Source organism: Schistocerca nitens, chromosome 1 (assembly GCF_023898315.1).
Source record: "Schistocerca nitens isolate TAMUIC-IGC-003100 chromosome 1, iqSchNite1.1, whole genome shotgun sequence".
NCBI classification, from domain to species: domain Eukaryota; kingdom Metazoa; phylum Arthropoda; class Insecta; order Orthoptera; family Acrididae; genus Schistocerca; species Schistocerca nitens.
Window position 1 is genome coordinate 486,539,439 of NC_064614.1, and position 21,020 is coordinate 486,560,458.

Genomic DNA, 21,020 nt, shown 5'->3' on the forward strand with positions numbered 1-21,020 from the left:
CGTGGCTACTGTGGATACCACTGCTTGTTTCCAGTGAAGATAATGGGTGATCTTTCTCTAAATATAAATGGGTTGTAGTGGATGCCTAAGGGGGCTGGCTTAGTGGCAAATAATATTCTTAGGAAGATGGTATTTCCCAGCACTTGCTATACAATTAATTTCGGAGAGACCAAACCAAACCTTTCAGCAAGTGCAGTTAGCGTTAGCAGGAAACAGCCAATGGAAATGCCCAAATTCTGTTGCTGAGTGGGTGAAAGGACTAAATGTTAAATGAGATCATGGAGCTTCTTGAACCCATAAACTCAAGGAACCAGTTGGCAGCTCTTTTGGGGCTGCAGGAGGCAAGTTTTGAGCACTCTGGGTTAGAGGCGGTATTGCAGAGTGTATTTTGGAAGTCGACAGTCAGTGGCCCCTAGCGGTCAATAAAGCTATTCTTCTTATGCAGTTACATAAGAGTTCAGAAGTGCATCCCCATGCAAGGGCATGGGAACCGGCTTAACCACTGGCACTTTTCACAGTGGATGCTGCAGTTTAGTGGGCATACAAGACCTCTGTAGGAAGAGGCTACATAGCAGAGGGTGGAGTCATTAGCTAGCTGGAGGTGTTTAACAAACAAGGCAGACTTGGTGAGATGTACTGAAAAACAATCAGTTTTGTTTGTTCCAGGAGAAATTTGAGATGTGATGTTTTTGTGTATGCTGCTTCTTTTTGACCTTAGACTGTCATCCTATGGTTATGGATCAGGTTATTGGCAAGAATTGCTGGATACCAGCTGGACACAATGTAATAACAGCTGGAAGAATTGGCAACATACTGATCACATGTCTCATGGTCATAGATTGCTCTTCGTACTGCCATGTAGGCAAGCAGCTGGTCAGTCAAAACAGTCCTAAGGCCAAATCTGTGAGTGGCGTTTATTAATCTTAAGCTATCTTCATATTTTTAATATATGGTGATTAGTCCTGAATGTGAGGGGCTTTTTGTTTCACCTTTTAGTACTTGCTCTGGGTGGTTACTCAAACTTGGAAAAAAAGTTGCCTGAGAATTTCAAGTGTGAGGAGGAAGATGGTGTCATGAAGTTCCTAATAAATTACTGGTTAGTGGGAAAGGGAGGTGGGAGCAGCAAACCATGATAATGACTTTTCTTTCCTCTCAGCTGAGCTATATACCAGCCATAGGCAACAGTTTAACCACAGTTTTTAAAAACCAATAATTTATACGGAATAATATTCATATAAGTAACACTCTTAAAATATTTAGAATGTCAAAATTTGCGATTTACAGAATTCAATAAAATTCAATTTCAGAGATGGTTCAAAAACAGAATTCCCTGAGATTTTATGAAATTCCTGGAATTACCTGATTTTTCCAGGTAAAATGAAATTCCCTGAGAATTCCAGGTTTTCCAGAAGAATCGTCACCCTGTTGCTCCATCACTTCTTCCACAACCCCCCCCCCCTCTCCCCCCAATGCACAGTGTATGAAACGTAGGTAAACAAGCTGAAGAGATAATAATAAAAATATGTGGATCTTATCTTGATATAGTTAAGTATTACTGGTGCATCAAATATCAGAATTATGATGGGTATTATTTCCCGGTAACAACACATTCTTCTGACCTCGACTGCTCATCCATCTCACAGTCTCTGGAGTTCTCCATTACAAATATGCATAATTTCTCACACAACATCATGACCTAACTGAAATTTATACTGCTGTGCACCATATAATTAACACTGCATTATCGCCACAGGAGGATGCTTGACATTCTCTGACGCCTTCCCCAGGCAAAGATGTTTCAGAGATTCAAGTATCCCAGCAATCATTTCCATGCCATTCCGAGTATGGACATTTTCTTAAATGTCCCCAGTTTCCTCTTTATAACTAAAAATATATTCGTAAATTTTACAAATTATCATATCTTTCTTATTAATAGACTATAAGGACCACGAACCTACTACGGTGTCGTAGCAGGCGGAGAGGTGATACTCCGACGTGGCGCGTCCCAGGTGGCGGATAGGGGGGTCCTCACCGGTTTACCGGCGGACTTGAGCGAAATAAAATAGCTCTCGCGGACCAAACACTAAACAACCTCTACGGCTAACAACCGCAGTTGTAACTCGGAGCTTGCTCCATACAAGGTTGACTACCTTTGAAAGTCAAACATGGAAGGAAATCTTTCAAGGAAGAATCCACCGCTTGGCAATAACCAAGGAAGACTGCACTCGGATACGGTGGGCAGTCACCTGAAAGATAACTTGGATGAGTCGGAGCATCTGAAAATACCCAAAACGGACAGACGACCAAAACTCAAGACAAGACAAATAAACTACATTGCGACACACAATATAAATTCCCTCATACAACCAGGCAAACTCAAAATTCTGACGGATGAAATGGATCGCAAGGGGATTCTCATAACCGGACTTCAAGAAATGAGAAATACTGATCAGGAGCCGATAGAATCACAAGGATATAGGATTTATAAGGGAATACCAGGAAAAAGAGTCATGAAACAGTGTCCACAATTTGGAACAGGATTCGTGGTGAGTCTGAAAATAATAGAGTCCATAATAGAATTTAAAGCACAATCTCCCAGGCTCTCAACATTAACTCTAAAAGCTGCAAATAAAATGTACACAATAATAAATGCCCATGCCCCGACAAATGATAAAAATAATAAAAAAGAACACAGAGAAGAGGTAGAAAAATTTTGGGAGCTCTTAGATCAAACGACGAATAACATTAATAAAAATCACATCAAAATTTTAATTGGAGACTTCAATGCCCAGTTAGGAAGGGAAAAGAGATATAGAGACATAATAGGGAAATGGACAGCACAAAGAAGAACAAACAAAAATGGCATAAGACTAGTGGAATTTTGCAGAAACCATGACATGATCTCAAAGTCGACGTATTTTAAGAGAAGACCAAGTAAACTTAAAACTTGGAAACATCCAGACTGGAAAAAAGGAGAATGGCAACTGGACCATGTCTGCATGGATAAGAATTACCACAAGGAAATTTACAATGTGAAAGTACTGAGAGGGACAGATACCGGATCAGATCATTACATGATAAAAATTAAAATTTAATTAACCCCATTAGCAAAGAAAAAATCCCACCAGAAGAAGAAGAGAACCTATGACCCTCATAAACTGATACAAAATGAGGATTATGAAGCACAAACCAGGGATATAAAAATAACAGATGATCTGGAAGAAATAATTCCCAAATTGAAACAAATAGCTGAACAAGTTGCCCCTATAAATCCAAGGAAAAAACACCAGTGGTGGAACGATGAATGTGATGAAGCAGTGTTGGATCGACACCAAGCCTGGTTAAGGCATCAAAATGAAAAAACAGAAAAATCATCTTTGGAACTCACAAAACAAAGGAAGACAACACAAAAAATAATAAGGAGAGTTAAACGTCAGTACCAAAAAGATATACTTCTAATGATAGAAACAAATAGTGAAAAAACAAACTCAAGAGACTATTACAAAATATTTGGCAGACAATTACAAAGATATGATCCTCCAACATTAATGTTAAAAGATAAAGGTAATAGCCTAGCCCATAGCAATAGTAAAAATACAGAAATTCTAGCAGAAACATTTAACAAGTTACTAAATTGTGAAGATCCCCCAGAACTTCTTCAGATAAACACAGAAACCCCAATTAAAACACCAGCAGAAAATATAAATCCACCTACAATTAATGAGGTCTACAGAGCTTTGAAAGAACTCAAAAACTACAAAGCAAGTGGAGAAGTTCAAACGTTTGCTGAACTTTGGAAATATGCAGCAGAACCAGTAAAGACAGCATTACACAAATGCATAGTAAAAATCTGGAATGAAGAGAAATTACCAGAAAATTGGACTACTGCTATAATACATCCATTACATAAGAAAGGAGAAAAATCAAATCCAGACAACTATAGAGGAATTTCCCTTTTGGACTGCACGTATAAGATCATGTCAAGAATACTATACAACCGCTGTAAAGATCAACTAGAACTGGAACTGGGAGAATATCAAGGAGGATTTAGATCCTGGAGAAGCTGCCCAGAACAGATAATCACCCTGAAGTTAGTTATGGATGTCTACAAAAGAAGGCAAAAACAACTAGTCATAACCTTTGTAGATTTCAAAAAGGCGTATGATTGCATCCATAGATCTTCAATGATGAAAATATTAAGGAATTTTGGACTTCATCCTAAATTAATAAAAATGATACAGTTAACCTTAACAAACACCAAATCCAAAGTAAAATTTAGAGGAGAAATATCTGAACCATTTACGATTAAAACAGGGTTGAGACAGGGAGATTGTTTATCACCATTGCTATTCAATTGTGCTCTTGAATATGTAATGAGAGAATGGTACAAGGAAAATCCTATGAATATTAAAATTGGAACTAAGAAAGATAAAATAAACCTAAATTGCTTGGGATTTGCTGATGACCTAGCATTACTAGCTAATAATATTCAGGAAGCCACGAAACAAATAACAAGCTTACAAAATATAGCACAAAAATTAGGACTCCAAATATCATTTGAAAAGACTGAAATAATGGTAACGGATCCACTTGTAATAGATCACATCACAGTGAATAATAGGGAAATTAAAATAGTGAAACAATTTAAATACCTGGGTGAAATTATAACACATAAATTGGACGAGAAACCTGCATGGCGAGCAAGAACTAATAAAATGATAAAAGCTCAAAAACTAACGTGGTCTACGTACAATAAAAAATGTCTCTCAATTAAAACAAAATTAAAACATTACAAGACTGTGGTTCAACCAGAGGTTACATACGGAAGTGAAACTCTTTTTAAAGTCACCCAGAAAAACAGAATTGACAAAATTTTAAAAGTAGAGAGAAGAATTGCTAGAACATGCATAAATAAGAAATATCAAAAAGCTGGGCAATGGCGGATAGTTCCAAATGAAGTGGTATACAGAGAACTGGAGCCCATCACTGATACTATACGAAAGAAAAGGATCTCTTTTTGTGGTCACATTCTGAGGACACCAGAAACCAGATTATCAAGGAAAATTATTGAGAAACTCTGGAAGTTGAAACAACAAGGAGGATGGCTTAAGGAAATAAGAGAGGATATGGAAGAACTGGAAATAACCCTGGATGATTTGCAGAACAAAACGCCAAATTTAAAGAAGTTGAGGGACACAGAAATAAGATTTAAACCAAAAATTGACAAACGACATACAATGAAAAGGGTATTTACAGATGAGGAACGACGAAAAGCATCGGAACGAATGAAGAGATACTGGGCCACTCGGAAGGGGAAAATACCAAAGAAGAGGACCAGAAATGATTGACTGAAGTGGTCCAATGAGGCCGTAAAAGCAGAAGAAGAAGAAGAAGACTATAAGGAGGACTACCCTGCTTTGCTCTCTTGGCAAAATGGATGATATTACTACCCAGCAGCCGACCATAAACTGATGGGATTGGTAGATCCCATACAGCTCGCCTAAGTATCTATGAAAGTTAATGTTGGTCAACAAACAGCTCTGCTTCATCTGTACAAAACTGACTTACAGCTGGCATCCCACATGTCATAATAATTACTGTTTCATATCAACAGCAATACACCCTGCCAGCATGAGGATTTTTTGTTACAGACATTCTCGCAACGCAACCAGTTGATCCACGATCCCCTCTTACCGTGACACGTGTTATCTTATGTATGTATCTGTCTCTTTTACTTGAACAAATCAAGGCTCCACGCCTGCTTGCACATTTGCCCAGCAGCTGCATATGTAAGATGCACAAAACTTTATTCTTAAGCTATCATTTTCTGTGTCACAACGATGTAATTACCAGTACATGAATATTTATCATAGCTGCTATGATGATAAGAAACACAACAATAACAGAAATGATAATGATAGCAGTGATAGCAAGCTTAAAACAAAGAAGAAAAGTGACAGGTTAATTTAAAGGGATAGCTGAAACTGTTAAGTCTGTGATATCTTACGGATGGTATGGGAAGAAAAAGACTACACATGCACACAGTTCTCAATGCAATCTCCAAGTACTATCAACTAGGCTATTCTAAGAAAGCTACAAAACAAATTTGTGACTACACATATAACAGACTTCCCTAATATAACATATTAGGAAACGAGACACTTGAGCTGCCGGAGACTGTAGTCATGTCCGTTAGTTGGATGTGTGTGTGTGTGTGTGTGTGTGTGTGTGTGTGTGTGTGTGTCTCATCTGTTTTTCGATAAAGGCCTTATTGGCTGAAAGTTTATTTATGACACTCTTTTTGTTGTGCCTATCTGTGACTTTGTATTAAATGATTGATGAAGGGACCATTGGGCCCTTGAGTACCAAAAATTCTATCCGAAATTAACATTTAGTGTCCACTGTGAAAGGATGAATAACTCAACAAACAGAGGATAACTTAGAGAAGAAATACTTCTAACACTTGCACAATGTTAGACAGAAATCACAAAAGTGGGGTAACAGTCAACTACTCATTAAGTTAAAGATTTATTGATATCCACAAAACAGATTTTCACTATCAGTTACTTCATATGTGCTCAATGCCACTTTGGCCAGGAGTACAAGATGTTGAGCAAAGTTTACATGAGGGTAAGCTATTCCAAAAATGGTCAATAAAGTACCCAATCAAGCATGCAATGGTATAATCATATTGTCATGGCCAGTCTAGCTTGTACAGCTGATTTCTTAGGAGCAGGTCTGATGATAATGATATGTTTAAAAAACATCTGTTTGATGTTACTCGTGACTGCAGTAATGTATACACACTCACAGCTCACAAAAATTCTATTTACCACATAGCTAAATATTAGCTTCATTTAGGTCACGTAGCTGTATGCAGTGTTTAAAGAAAGTGGAAATACGGAAGCGTCCGATCCCGTCCGTCTGCTTTGACCCATAACGTCACAAGTATGGCGGAAACGACCATAAACGACGATTCCAATATGGCGCATATAAAGTCGTTACATACACATTATGAAGACGAAAATACATTGAAAATCAAACACACACACACACACACACACGTTCCACAAAAAGCCTAATGACACTAAAGTGCGGGAAATAGGGGGTTTTTGGGTGGAGACAAACTAAATATAAACAAATTTAGACACCCACCCCCATACAAAACGACGAAAAAAACCGACATCACAAAACTCCCCAAATACCACTAAACACAGTATCATCTGGAATCGGACACTTCCCTTGACCTATATAGCTCAAAAACATCTCCCAATACCAATACCAACATTCACAGCCACACATTGGGATCGAACATTTCCCTAGACCTGTTACCCTTACATCTCCACATACAGCCGTCCATGGTCCGAGACACCGGAACTTTAAGTAAGCCTTATTTCTTCACGACATACTGAACACTTCACGACTTCATCCAAAAATCCGAATAGTGTAAGAAATTTTATTAGAGACAACGCACTGTCTCCCGTCATAGCCGAAACCGAAAACTGTTGACCCTGTCAATCATATTCATACCTACCAAAAGCATAAAAAAGGCAATTTACCAAAATTCACACACTACGCCACACTTGCAAACTAAACTAAAAACATCACCTAACACACCACCAGAGAGCACCACCGATCGCATCAAAACGACACCTACAAACACGCCACTCTTACAAACTAAATTCTGCGCCGTCGTGACGTCAAACACCACAACAGCCTTACGTCACGGGTCAAAGCCAACGGGTGGGATCGGACGCTTCGGTCGACCCAAGAAAGTTTGCCACCAATCAATATCATCTTGAAGATTTGTTGTTTAATGACACACAATATGTCTGGTTATTTTCCCACTGCACATAGGTCAGAAACCTAAATGAGTGTGTATGTGCCACATACTGTGAATAGTGTATAGTGAATAGTGTTTTATTTCTCTTGTAACATACAATTTCTAATCATATGATTAGTGTACAGGAGACACGTCAAAAAAATGGATAACACAACTTAGGCCTACTTGGTACAAAGAATTTTAACATTAATATAAACTTTTATTTTTCTTTCCTCCCTTTTGTGAAGGACAGCTACATTTACACACAAGACTATATGTAAATTTATTCTGCTCAAATGTTCAGTTCATCTTTCATGAACTTCTCAACAGTGTAGTAGCAGCGTTTGACAACTATATCATAAGGTTTTGTTTTCAGTGTCTCTAGGTTCATACTCAGAACATTCTTTCCTTTTAGCTTGTAATGAATTTTTATTGCCATATACTGAGAAGACTGCGCATATAGGTTTAAGGGATGAGAGGGAAGCATAAAACTGTCTTTGTTTCTCGTGTTATGCGTGTGATTGAAACTGTTTTTCTCGAATAACTCTAAATTACTGTCATGTGGTTTTTCAAGAACCATACTGAAAACATCATTTGTCGCAAAAAAATTGTTGACGTGCAGCATGTCACTTTATAGTTAGCACTAAATTTTGTAAACTGACTGTGAGATGATAGGTAGAACAACTTAATGCCCAATTCATTACTACTATGTGAAACAAATTCAGAAGGACAAAACCACTATTGCGAAAACCCTCCTAAAATTTGGGGAAAAAGCAAACTTGCTGCCATGACAATACAAAAATTTACACCGGTCTATTACAAGACAGTTAACTGTATATCATTTGTTCTAGCCACCAACTGCGATAATGCCTAAATCACAGATCCGTTTCTCACTTCAGGAAAAAAAATCGGTTGTTATGCTTATTTATCCAAATTCCTTACTTTGGTTTTGTACAGCAGGGCCTTATCTGGAATATCGCCAGATCTAGGTAAATTAGAAGTGCTTCGCGGCTTCTGCAACATTCTTAGTCGCGTAACATTTTTCCTTCCTGTGCCATTAATTTTATCTTGCTGTTTCAATACATGGCTACTACTTGGATGGGCTGCTTTCCGAGCTGCAAAAATGGAATTACAATGAAAATGTTAGCTGGCGATTTAAAAATCCCTCCATAACCTAAATGGAGCACAAGGCAATAAGTTTCTCACAAAACAGCGTAACGCTATTAGCATTTTCTATTGTATTCTATCATTGTCCCTTTAACTGGGTTTTTTTTTCCTGTACCTTCCACAGTTTCTTCTGTCTGTGCAAATTTCCGAAGATCTTCTTCACTAAACCCTGCCCATCTTTCAGCCATGTCAGTTTAACATCATTGATGTTATAACATCAACAAAGATACGTCACCTTCTATCTCTGGTAAGTATTTTTTCTATCATTTTTCAGAAACCAGTACCCACAGACAAATAATTCATACTTTCTTGCCCCTACATATGGCTTGTTTTGATTGTATATCTTCTGTTTCAAGAAAGTGGTCTTCGCCTTTCTGTTAACGAACAGGCTTGAGAGATTACTTACACCAACCTTGTCCACCATATTCTGGAGTATTGCTGTGCAGTGTAGGATATGCATCAGGTGGGACTGATGGATGACATCAGAAAAGTTCAGACAGGACACCACAAATTCTACACAGTTGCACAGCCTTCAATGTTGCGTCAATTGAAATCATATGGGTATGAATGTCATAGTGCGGATCATGACTGTGACACGATTTAAATACAAGGAAGGGGAAAAACAAATGTTGGCTCTGAAAATAGATTTCGCACACAGACAAATCAAGGGCCACTAATACATTTATAAAAGAAGTGACATTTGGAGACGAATATGTTTTCTCCAATGGCAAATCAACCAACAGCTGGCACCTAAATACCATCTACAGTCATGCTACCCTTCCAAGATTGTAGAATCTTATTGCATACGTTAACACAGGTATTTCGAATAACTAATTTTCACTTTAACAGCTGTCATATCGTACTCGAGAGTTATTTCTTGCATATAATTCACAATTTATTCAATGCTTGGCCCCAGAAATCACGAAGTTTATACGACTCGCTTTTTTGTTTACATATATTAAGTCTGTTTGTTTCTTTACCCAAAAATCTTTCAAGATTGCGAGATACGTCATTGGTTTGCACACATACACACACATACACGCACGCACACACACACACACACACACACACACACACACACACACACTGCTGCATAAAATCAAAAAATGGGTTGCTGTTCTTGTAATTCCAGAATCTGCGAAAGTGTATGTACTGACGATTGTTTTCAGTTTTATTACCAGTGCCGTACATGAGAAAAAGGTGTGAACTTTGAAACTACTGGCAGATTAAAACTGGATGTCGGACCGAGACTCGAACTCAGGATTTCACCTTCTCACGGGAAAGTGCTCTACCGACTGAACTACCCCGGCATGAATAATGACCCCTCTTCACAGCTTTACTTAGATCAGTACCTGATCTCCTATCTTCCAAACTTCACAGAAGCTCTCCAGCGAAATCTGCAAGACTAGCACTCCCGAAAGGGAGGATAGTGCAGAGGCATTGCTTAGATACAACCTGGGAAATGTTTACAGAACTTTTTTCAAGAGGCACCTATATTTTTTTTTACAACAATTGGGTTTATGAATTACAAATATTTAAAAGGTTGGCTAATATATTACTTAATTTCTTGATTTCTCATGTATGTAAAGTGTATATTAATTATGTATAATATTTATGTGTTATTTATGATTGTTCAAAGTAGAAAAATACTTAAAGACTTATTATAGGTTAAGTGAACATTTTAGAGACTTTGACACATTAAGCCACAATATTCGAAAGCGGCAACAGTCGATCAAGAAAAGCCAGTACATGCATTGACGTTGGTCACGTTTCTGCCCAACGTGAGAAGGCCGATAAAATAATAATGTCGTGTGACTAGGGCCTCCCGTCAGGTAGACCGTTCGCAGGGTGCAAGTCTTTCGATTTGACGCCACTTAGACGACTTGCGCGTCGATGGGGATGAAATGATGATGATTAGGACAACACAACACCCAGTCCGTGAGCGAAGAAAATCTCCGACCCAGCCGGGAATCGAACCCAGGCCCTTAGCATTGACATTCTGTCGCGCTGACCACTCAGCTACCGGCGGCGGACAAAATGCTGATGACCAGTGGAGTTTGCACATACAGCAGTCAGCACTTCGACAGATCAGTGACCGAGCAGACATATAATGCTTCCAAGGAGAACAACGACCAGCGCTGTTCGCTCATCAGTGGTCAATGCTCCAGGAACTGTCAGCGTACTGAACTCATATGTGTGACGTATCTGGCGCTGTGGAGGAGGGCAACAGACCAATGCCCGATCACGCCAGCATATAGGTAAAACAATGGAAAGCTGGCACATGTGTCGACATTGGTTACGTTTCTGCCCAACGTGAGAAGCATAGATCAACTACCGAAGAGTCAGACGATGCCATAGAAACTTCGTGACATTGGAAAAAACGCTGAATAAATACCTCCGACAAATGAGCGTGAAGTGGTCCTTTGAGGAGGTCCTTCGAGAGGAGAAAGAAGACACGAAGAAACGTTGCCTAGATGGACGGACCAATGCTAAGAGAGCAGAGGTCATACTTCGCTGCAACTACTTAGCCGCTACGCTGCTCGGCAGAAGATGTTGATAACCGCGCCAGTAATCAACGCAGAAGATGCCTTCCCAAATGTTAGCAGATAGAAGTTCGTGTAGTACTTACCCAGGTGGCTGGTGAGGATGAAGGGACTACGGCCTCACCGAATGGGTCACCTGTGAACCTAGACGTTGATGAAGTCCCCCAGAAGATACCGAACCTGAGGGTCGCTGATTCGATTCCAGGACGGTGCACTCCGCGCCAAACGGTAGCCGCTTGTTAATAACGCAACGAGCGAATTCACAAAGAGAAGACCGCGCCACTGCTGCAGTGGGTCACGGTCAAGGTACTGAGGGCAGAATACGAAGCCTGGCGCGCCGCAGAAACATGAGCTGTCGCCGCATCAGCGGTCACTGGAATCTGCACACTACAACTCCACCGCTCCTTAGCCGCAAGGAATTGAGCGAGTTAAAACACTTTGTATTACTCTGTTTGTTCAAAGAGTCTTATATCTCAATAAACAACTGTTAGTGGAACCACCAATGTTTCACTCACTGTTTGTTCAAAGAGTCTTATATCTCAATAAACAACTCTTAGTGGAACCACCAATTTTTCACTCACACCTTACCCTCTGAGCCAAGGAAAGAGCCCACCCACCGCCCACAAAGTATCGTTTTCCCTCCCGCCATCCCTGACAAAAAATGACCTTTGCTCCCCTCTGTCACTGTCGCTCAGTATCTAATGTCACTAAACCTGATCCGCTGCATTTGGTGTCAGGTAACCTTGGTTCTACTTTGAAGTGTACATGGTAACGAATTTGTGGTACAAAAAATTCGTGACGCTATCGCCAGCGACGGGCCGCGACGAACCCGCAGACAGCAGATGACAACCTGCAGCCAGCAGACAGTATTTCGGTAGTTTGGTGAGTGCAAATTAGTTCCAGATGTTTTTCCTTTTCAAGGAACGCTCTTGCAATGTAAAAAACAAACAATGTAAAGCTCTCATTCTTCAAAGAAATTTGACACCAGAACATTTCTTTTTGGATGTTGTTAGAATTTTTTGTTATTTTGATCGGAATTGTAATCAAATTTCTAATGTTACTTGTTATATAGGTCACTCTATGTTTCTGTGGTCATAGGAAGTATATTTGTGCAGATAACCATTTGTTAACCAGGAAAGCATTACAATGAAGACAGTAAGACACAAGGAGTTTCCACTCATAAGGCTATTCAGAGCCTACTTAATCAGGTAGCCCACTTGAAATCTGACAATAATGAGTTGTTGAGTGGATTATCTGAGTATAGGTCGACATCTAGTGCAACCCCCCACCCCCTCCCTACACTAGATTCCTCAGCAGCCACCCATGTGACTCCCTTCTCTGGCAAGCCAAGTGAGGATATATGAGCATTTTTTGTTGATTTGTTAGCAGCCACTAAACCTGGTTCTTGGTCAGATGAAAAGATGTTGCAAATGACAAAATAACGGTTAATTGGGGAAGCTAAGGCGCACATGATATATCACGAGGAGGTATGAAATGCATTATCTTTTGAATAATTGAAACAAGGTTTGTTCGAAAGGTTTTAAATGTAGAACAGTTGTAGTTTTTATAGGGAGCAATTGAACGCCATGTCCTGAAGGCACAACAAAACAAAAGAAAGCTTTGTGGATAGAATACGAAAAGTTAATAGTAACATTTACCAATTGTCAGCCAGTGATGAAGCAACAACTATATTCTGCACGAAGCAGAGAATACGGCCTTAGATACTTTTTTGTGAGGATTGCCCTCCGAAACATGGCGCTGTGTAAGGGCAGAATTTCCGAAGAATTTGATTGATGCAGTGAAATTGCTACATACTTAGAGAAAAGAAAAAGAATGTATTTTCCACAGGGATTCATTGTTTCACATGCAATCGGCAGGGACACATAGCGAAAAACTGTCGCCAACCACTGTGTACAAATTGTCAAAGGGTGGGCCATACATATCGTGAGTGTAGCAATACAGAAAAATTTGCAAACAGAGGTCCATTAAACAGGAACAGAAACCCCAGAACCGCTGTCAGGAATTCCCATTAAAATTCTATGCTATTAGAGCGCATGCAAAGGCGGAGTGCTGGTTACCACACACTATTATCAGTCGACACTGGGGCTCACGTGTCAGTCCTATGTAAACAGGGCACTGAAGTCACGAGATATGACCCTCAAAGATATAAGTGGTATAGGCGGAGGTGACATATGTTCAGTAAGCTATACATCACTGACCTCTCACATTGAGGGTATAAGATTCCAGGAGAGGAGGTTGAGGAAGTCGTATCAAGGGTGAGTGACGAAGGGTTAGATTTCCTGAATAATCCATCACACAATAATCAACCTGTGGCAGCAAACAGTGGAGCTTAGTGGAACCTCAAGATCCCTCTCCCCAAAAAGAGGAATCAACTAAACTGCGAGCATTGTCCTTGAAGATAGGTTTGCGCCATGAAATACCATATGGTACAGTGGTGAGGTGTAAACAATAGGCATTGCAGGCATTTTAACGCGTCTGAAACAGCTCATTATCTCACTTCTTTCAATGACGAGCGTAGAGAAGCGCTGGCTACCATTAACACTAGCAAAAGCTATAGCAGTTAAACCATCCTTGCCGATTTTAGGACCGAGTGTTGCTAATTCATGACATGAAGCAAGGGTTTTCTTAGGTAAAGCATTCCGACTGAGCACAGTTTCGTCAGCATTCTAAATGTTTCCGAAGGTATCACCTTCTTTCCTCGATACGACCCTGAATTGGCTTTTCGTACAAGATGGAACCTTGTGATCATTTCTGTGGAGACCACTTGTAAGCAGAATCATTTAGATCCGCGTTCATGGCGAGCTTCATAGTTTTACGACCAGTCGATCCATCAGTAGACTCGAGCTTAAATATAAAATTTGTAATGCTTGTGTACTTCTATTTTTTTTTTACATCCTTAATTGCCGGCTTACCAACCTTGTGCTTATTAGACAGCTTTTTTGCAGCTTCAGCTTCCTCTAAGGCAGGGCAGGCCACGGCGTGCCAAACTTCATGCATGTCACTCGTCTTTGCTCGGTTTTTCTCGGGCGACATTTCATTTATTCAGATGCAACCTTTTCCGATCGTCATAATTCTGAGTTCGGCAGAATCTTGGTGGCAGCGCTCTGTACCCTTTGCTATTTGTTCATGATATGAAGGACTTTAGCAGGTCAAGTGGCTGTTTGCACAAAAGGGGACAGTCTACTTATTATCGTCACAATCCTTTAAAATGCATGGAAATGACTGAAGAAAGGGATGAGAATTCTCAAATCGCATAAGCGACAGGTATTGCACATTTGCTACGAAACGACATTACAATACAATGCAGAAAGAATTTAGAGATTTAGTTGACAATAAAAGAGCAAAAATTTACAATGATCGACAGATGCGATTGATTGTTCTGTACATCAAGAAGCAGTTTCTGTGAATTTTGCAGGCTTCGAGCACATGGAGAAACTAGTGGTACGAATAGTAAACTTTCTGAAGGTTCATGTGTCATTCCACTGACAATTGCAACAGTCTTCAGTGGAACTGAACAAACAGTATGAAGACTTCAAACACTCCTGCAAAATACATTGGTTAAGTCATGGCGCACGCCTGGAATGATTTATCGATCTAAAACTCACTATTGTTGAATTTAGGAAGCAAAATGTAGTGGAGGAACGAAAATTATAAAGTTCAGAATGGAGTCCAGACGTTGTCTTTTGAGTGGACTTGACTCCCCACTGCCCACAGTAAGACATTCCAATGTAACTTCTTTTTAATTTGATATGAATGCATTTAAAAAGGAAATCCTGTTGCAGAAGGGAGTCATTCTTACAGTCCAGTTCCCTAAGCTCATATGGCATTAAAGAAAACGCAAGTTTTGAAGAATTCGTTGTAGCTTGAATGAATTACAAGGATAGTTTTATAAACTTTTTGAGGACACTATGAATTTTGCTGCCATTTCCGAGACCATTTGCCGTTTCGGTTGGAAGCATTCCTGTGTATGTGCAGATGTAACTGGCTGACATGCATGGTACTTCTAGTTTTAATAGGAAATCTTTTTACACTGTACAGTTTTACATGGCGTCTCTATTGCTTCCCAAAGGCAGAGTTTTCAAGTCTCCATAATGAGGTTGCAAAAGTGCGAATATGTGGCAACTTGAGTGTCATACACTGTGAAAATATCTGCATCTGTTATCGCATAATGAATATTTAAGTTTTTTAGTTGAATACTTCATACAACGATAACTGTGCCGTTACTCTTACTGTATGAAATGGTTTTGAAAAACAGAATTAATGAATCTTTTCTCTTTTATGTTTGTTAAAATCCACAGCTAATTTTTCGCAAGGTGCTATCACCAACAATAGCATACATATACCAACGTGAAGACATCAGTCCTACTCACGATGGATTAAAGATCCTTTTTTAATATTACGCGATAATACATCTAAACAATGCTGAGTTTCTTTTTCTGTGGGGCTGGATGCTCCAAGATAGCTGCCTATGTGCAATGGCAGTGTAAGCATTCATTGATATCGTTATTAATAAAAAACTGTACCTCTGGTCTAATATGAATTGAAAAATACTATAATACTCCGTTTTCACTTTATTATGATTATTCTTTTTATACTTTTAGGACTATATGACTGTTGGAAGAACTTATATAATTTTTGTCATTAATGGCGGTGCTACAATAATTAGCCTACACAAAATGGCCAGGGCAACTCATTCTTCCTCTATAAAAGAATGCAGATAACAATGTTTATAATTCTGATAGCGCAGATAATGCTTCTCCATTCTTAAGTCTCTGGACTTTTTTTCTAGTATTTTTTCTACTGGAGGCAATGCTATACTGTACATTGCCAAACGTTTGTACTAGATAAAAATTATGTTTTCAGTGTGCCAACAATTATTAATTAATGCTGAAAATTTCTTTTGTTTGTGATGCATATTGTTGAGAAATGTCATATTTCACAAAGTCGTGTGCAGTGTCAATGTACTGCCATATAAACACTGCGCTTTTGCAAGTTCCCCCTCTTCCCCGTCCTCACACTCAAGCAGTGTAGCATGGGGCCAGTGGAAATGTGCTGCAAGGCACAGCACATTGGAAGTCGTCCTGAGACATGGTCCGCAAGCTGAAATTGTGGCTGCCCCTGCTCTAACATGTTATTAATGTCGCGTTTACCTCTCGTAGAAGGGCATTTTATATAGAATGTTTACTTTACTCAGCAAAATCGACACAACCGATTGTAGCAGATGGCAAACGGTTACTACAGTGTCAGCAACTCGTCATTCATTGGTGGGGTGAGGTGTCGGGGGGGGGGGGGGGAGGAGCGGCAAGATCTTAGTGGACGAACGGCGACATGCGCGAGCGAGTGACAGTTCGATTAAGCGATCGATCAGTTAAATGACGTTCGGCTAACCGATGCTCTAACATAGCTCACAATGCAGCCAGTTTCACTGAAGTTGTGACGACTCCCTTTCTTAATATGAAGATTGAATTTATTTAAATATTATGTAAGATTGCCTCCAATCGCAAATGCAAAAATTTAAGTTATTTCTTATAATTTGGCTCAGGTGATTCCCAGCATTAACAGACCTCAATAAAAATATCCTGTTGAAATTGTGTTACCAGCATAAAAATCATAACTGGAGCCCTAGATTTAACATCTGACAGTATCACAATTGTTGCTCTATTATGTGTGCTGCTAACTAAGCAATAAGATATTACATACCATGCCAAAGATGTGTATCCCTACATATTCTTACCCAAAAAAGATACTTACGAATGAAAACCATAAAACAAGTTATCGTAGAGGAGAGCACAATTATTGTACAAATTTGTGATTTTATTTGCATGTTGAGAACGATTTCAAGGGATTATGTGTGTCTTCAAGGAGGGACAGTGACTGCAGTAGTTCTGCAATAGGATGTACCTACTTGGGTGTTCCTTGCATCTCCAATATACTTTGGCGAAACATGAAGTCATCAGAGGACACATATATTTTTGACAATAGTTGTGATGTTTACACAGACAAAAGTTAATGAAATGTTGAGATTCATTCACTCTTTGGGTAGACTTCTCCAGTTTGGCCAATAATTCCATGGAAAAGTGTCTCAGCTGCAAAAGGTTTGATGTATAGGCTAATGTTATGTAAAGTGTCTTTCATGTTATGTTACAACAGAGGTAGCCAAATAAGTATGAGAAGAATAAAAAATATGTAAGTGCAGCAACCACGTTGTCTTATAACTACTCACAAGAAGTGTTGGACTTGAGCATCTGCTGGTGTGAAAAGTATGCTGCTAACCCAAACCTTTCAAAATAATTGTGATCTTGCTGACTGGTTGTCTGAAAACATGGAGATCAAGGTTGTTCAAACTTTGTAGGAAGTACAATAATATCTTACACCTCTTGCAAATATAATCAAGTCATCCTTTCTGACAGGCACATTTCCACAATGTTTAAAAATGGTTAAAATGGTCCCTATTCGTATGAAAAAAGACAAACCAAATATAGAAAATTATGGAATGGTTGTCTTACTACCAGGACTGAGTAAAATAATAGAAAAGTAATGTGTAATAGGTTAATGAAATTTTCACACAAAAACAGAATTCTCACTGTTACTCAGCCCAGGTTCAGAAGAATAGACAACTAATGTCATCTATGATTTATACAAAATGTCATAGGAAGTGTGAAGAAAAAAACTCCACTGACGTTTTTTAGATTACAGTAAAACATTTGGGATTCTGGATCACAACATACAGTTGCAGTAACTCCAGAGGCACTGTATTAAAATTGTTCATGTCTTACTTGTGAAACACGAAACAGAAAATACAAATAAAGCGTAAAATAAAGGGAAATGCTAAGACATGTTTGTTCAATACAAAAAGTCTTAAAAAAAGGATGTCCTCAAGGATTCATTCTTGGACCAATTCACTTTATCCTATATATAAATTATCTAGAGCTCAATAGCGTGTCACAAATACATGGCAAAAACACTCTTATTACAGGGAACACACCAAATCAATTACAAGCAGCTTCAGATGGATGGTTTGACAATAAAAGCTACAGATAAACACCAAAAAAACAACATTCCTAGATTTCTGTTTAAAATATTATACAGGCAGTACCAATGTGACGATAAAGTCCAACAAAATTATATCTTCCTTCGAAACAAAGTTTTCAGGGCATGTGGCTTCAAAATTACTTCAAAAGGAATATGCACATTAACAGAATACTTTGCCCAATTCCACAGCATCTACTAGAGCGAATTATATTCTGGGATAAAACACAACCTAGTCTTTTTTTAACTTATAATTTGATGATAGTCTCATGTTATCCAGTTGGTATTGTATATTTTTATGGATAATATACAGATTACCTATTGCCTGTTAAAAAAAGGTATGCAATATTTTGAGAGGCAGCTGAGTGGACCAAAACAAGACAGAAATGTCCATTAAATACTGGCAATAACATGCATGTCTTAGGAGCTTTGGGCACTTGTTCACATTCACTGCTGTGAAACACATCTCTACTACTGTAGGTTCGTTGCTATTACAAACGACCTACAGAATGCATTAAACAAATGAGAACATATTCCTCTATTATTGATCACAGATACAACATGCAGTAAGCATCTGTTAGTGTTGTTACTGTAAATCACACTCACAGTTCTAGGTAAGTACAGCGCCTTCATTACTTCTACTGGAACCAGTCTGTGTTTTGGTAAGTTAGTGAAATGTTTTGCATTGTAGTTTTATCTTTGGACTTAGTTGCATAATAGAATCCTATTACTTCACATAGGAAATGGAAGACATGATCTTCTGCTATGGACTAGCAAACAGAAACAACTGCCAAGTCCATGTCCTGTATGCTGTAACATATCCAGAAAGCAAGGTTTGATCTGCGCCCAACATTTCACTACATTTTACAAGTTTGTCGAAAAAGAAATTGCTTCCATTACAAATAATATATGCACTGGGCGTACCTACCACTGTGAATATGGTTTGAGTAACAACACTAACAGGTTTTCTGCACATGTACTGCATGGTCAAGAAAAGAGGAATGTAACATCATTTGTGTAAAGGCAGCACCAAACATGTGGCATTTGGCGAATACTGTATTACTGCTCGCTTACAGCCAGGTAGTGTATTAGGATCGCTTGCTGCTTGCCAACCTTATTCGAGTAGTGCTAGTCATATTTGCTGCTTGTCGGTCTTTCGACCCACATCAAAGGAATCAAACATTCGTGAACCAGTGGGTTGGGTCTCCATCCAGACTGTCATGCAACTGTGATTTGAAGGTGCTTGACAGCAGACAGGTATGTCTCTATGAGCATTTGTAAACAGATACACAGTTAAAATTGGGTATATGTAAGGAATAATAAATTCTGTAATTAGTAAGTTGTGTTATTTTTTCATTAAAAATGTACCATGTCGGCATGTAAACAGCTATGACTGTTAAAGTTTTGCGTTGTGAACAGTTTTATTTAATAACTTCACTGAAATTTAAATAACTCTATCTTAGAGGACATGGATTGTTTCGTGTTCTTTACCATAATGGAAATTTACTATCGTTGTTAAGTGTTATTCTGTAGACTTCTAACAAACAAGTGTGTTTTTTATCTACAAAAAACTTGTGTTATTTCTAAATAACCAAACAGGTTATGTGCCCAGTTGTGCTACTGTTCAATTATTTAAAGGAACTGAAGAAACACTATTTATATGTTTCATACGTAAATGAAGCATAAATTGGGAAATTCGTGTATTCGGCTTTCATATGTCAGTGTAACTTTTCAAATGAAATTCGTCTATTGATTCGACAAGGGTAATAAGCATTGGTTTACCAGAAGGGCAATCAAATTGGAATACGTTGAAATATGAAGCAAATGTTTGTCTATATGGTATTCCTGGAGCTCTTAACATTATTGAAGGTATGTTAGTTAAACCCAAAGAACCTGCAGAAGGTGCTACTGCTCACATAAGGGTGACATATAAGAACACACTAAATAATTGTCTTAAGGCTGACAACAATGCTTTAACTGTATTGACTACGAATATGACAGAGGAAGAAATTGAGAAAGTAATGCATCTTAAAACCCCACGAGAAGTGTGAGCATAATTGCATAAATTATTTTATGATGTTTCTGAAGCTAAAGTTTATACATTTGTTTACGATTTTTGGCATATGTGAAACATTCTAATGATGATACAGCAGCTCAAATATCAAAACTGAAAAATGTGTGGAATGATTTGAAGGAAGAAATGGTCAAAGATGCAGAAAATAATCCAGAATTGCCTGATTTATTTTTGATCCATAAAATTTTAGGCTCACTACCAGATGAGTATTTTTCATTTAAATCAAGTTGGATGCTTATGTCAAAAACTGATAGGGCTATTGATAACTTGACAACTCAACTTTGTGCATGTGAGAAAGCTTTGTCAAATAAAGGAGGAGATTCTACATCTCAAGAGGCTCTTATAAGTAAATCATTGAAATTGT

At 38.6% G+C, this 21,020-nt stretch overlaps 1 protein-coding gene across 1 annotated transcript in view; it reads right to left on the reverse strand.

Moving 5' to 3' along the window:
- Positions 1–9,366, reverse strand: part of LOC126252398 (RAB6-interacting golgin) — a 71,266-nt gene extending 61,900 nt beyond the window's left edge. The window contains exons 1-2 of the mRNA XM_049953292.1: positions 9,105–9,366; positions 8,765–8,937 (exon numbers count right to left, since the gene is read on the reverse strand). Coding sequence (XP_049809249.1) covers positions 8,765–8,937; positions 9,105–9,177 — 246 coding nt within the window. The 5' untranslated portion in view covers positions 9,178–9,366. The remainder of the gene's footprint in view (positions 1–8,764; positions 8,938–9,104) is intronic.
- Between the last annotated feature and the right edge of the window lie 11,654 nt (positions 9,367–21,020).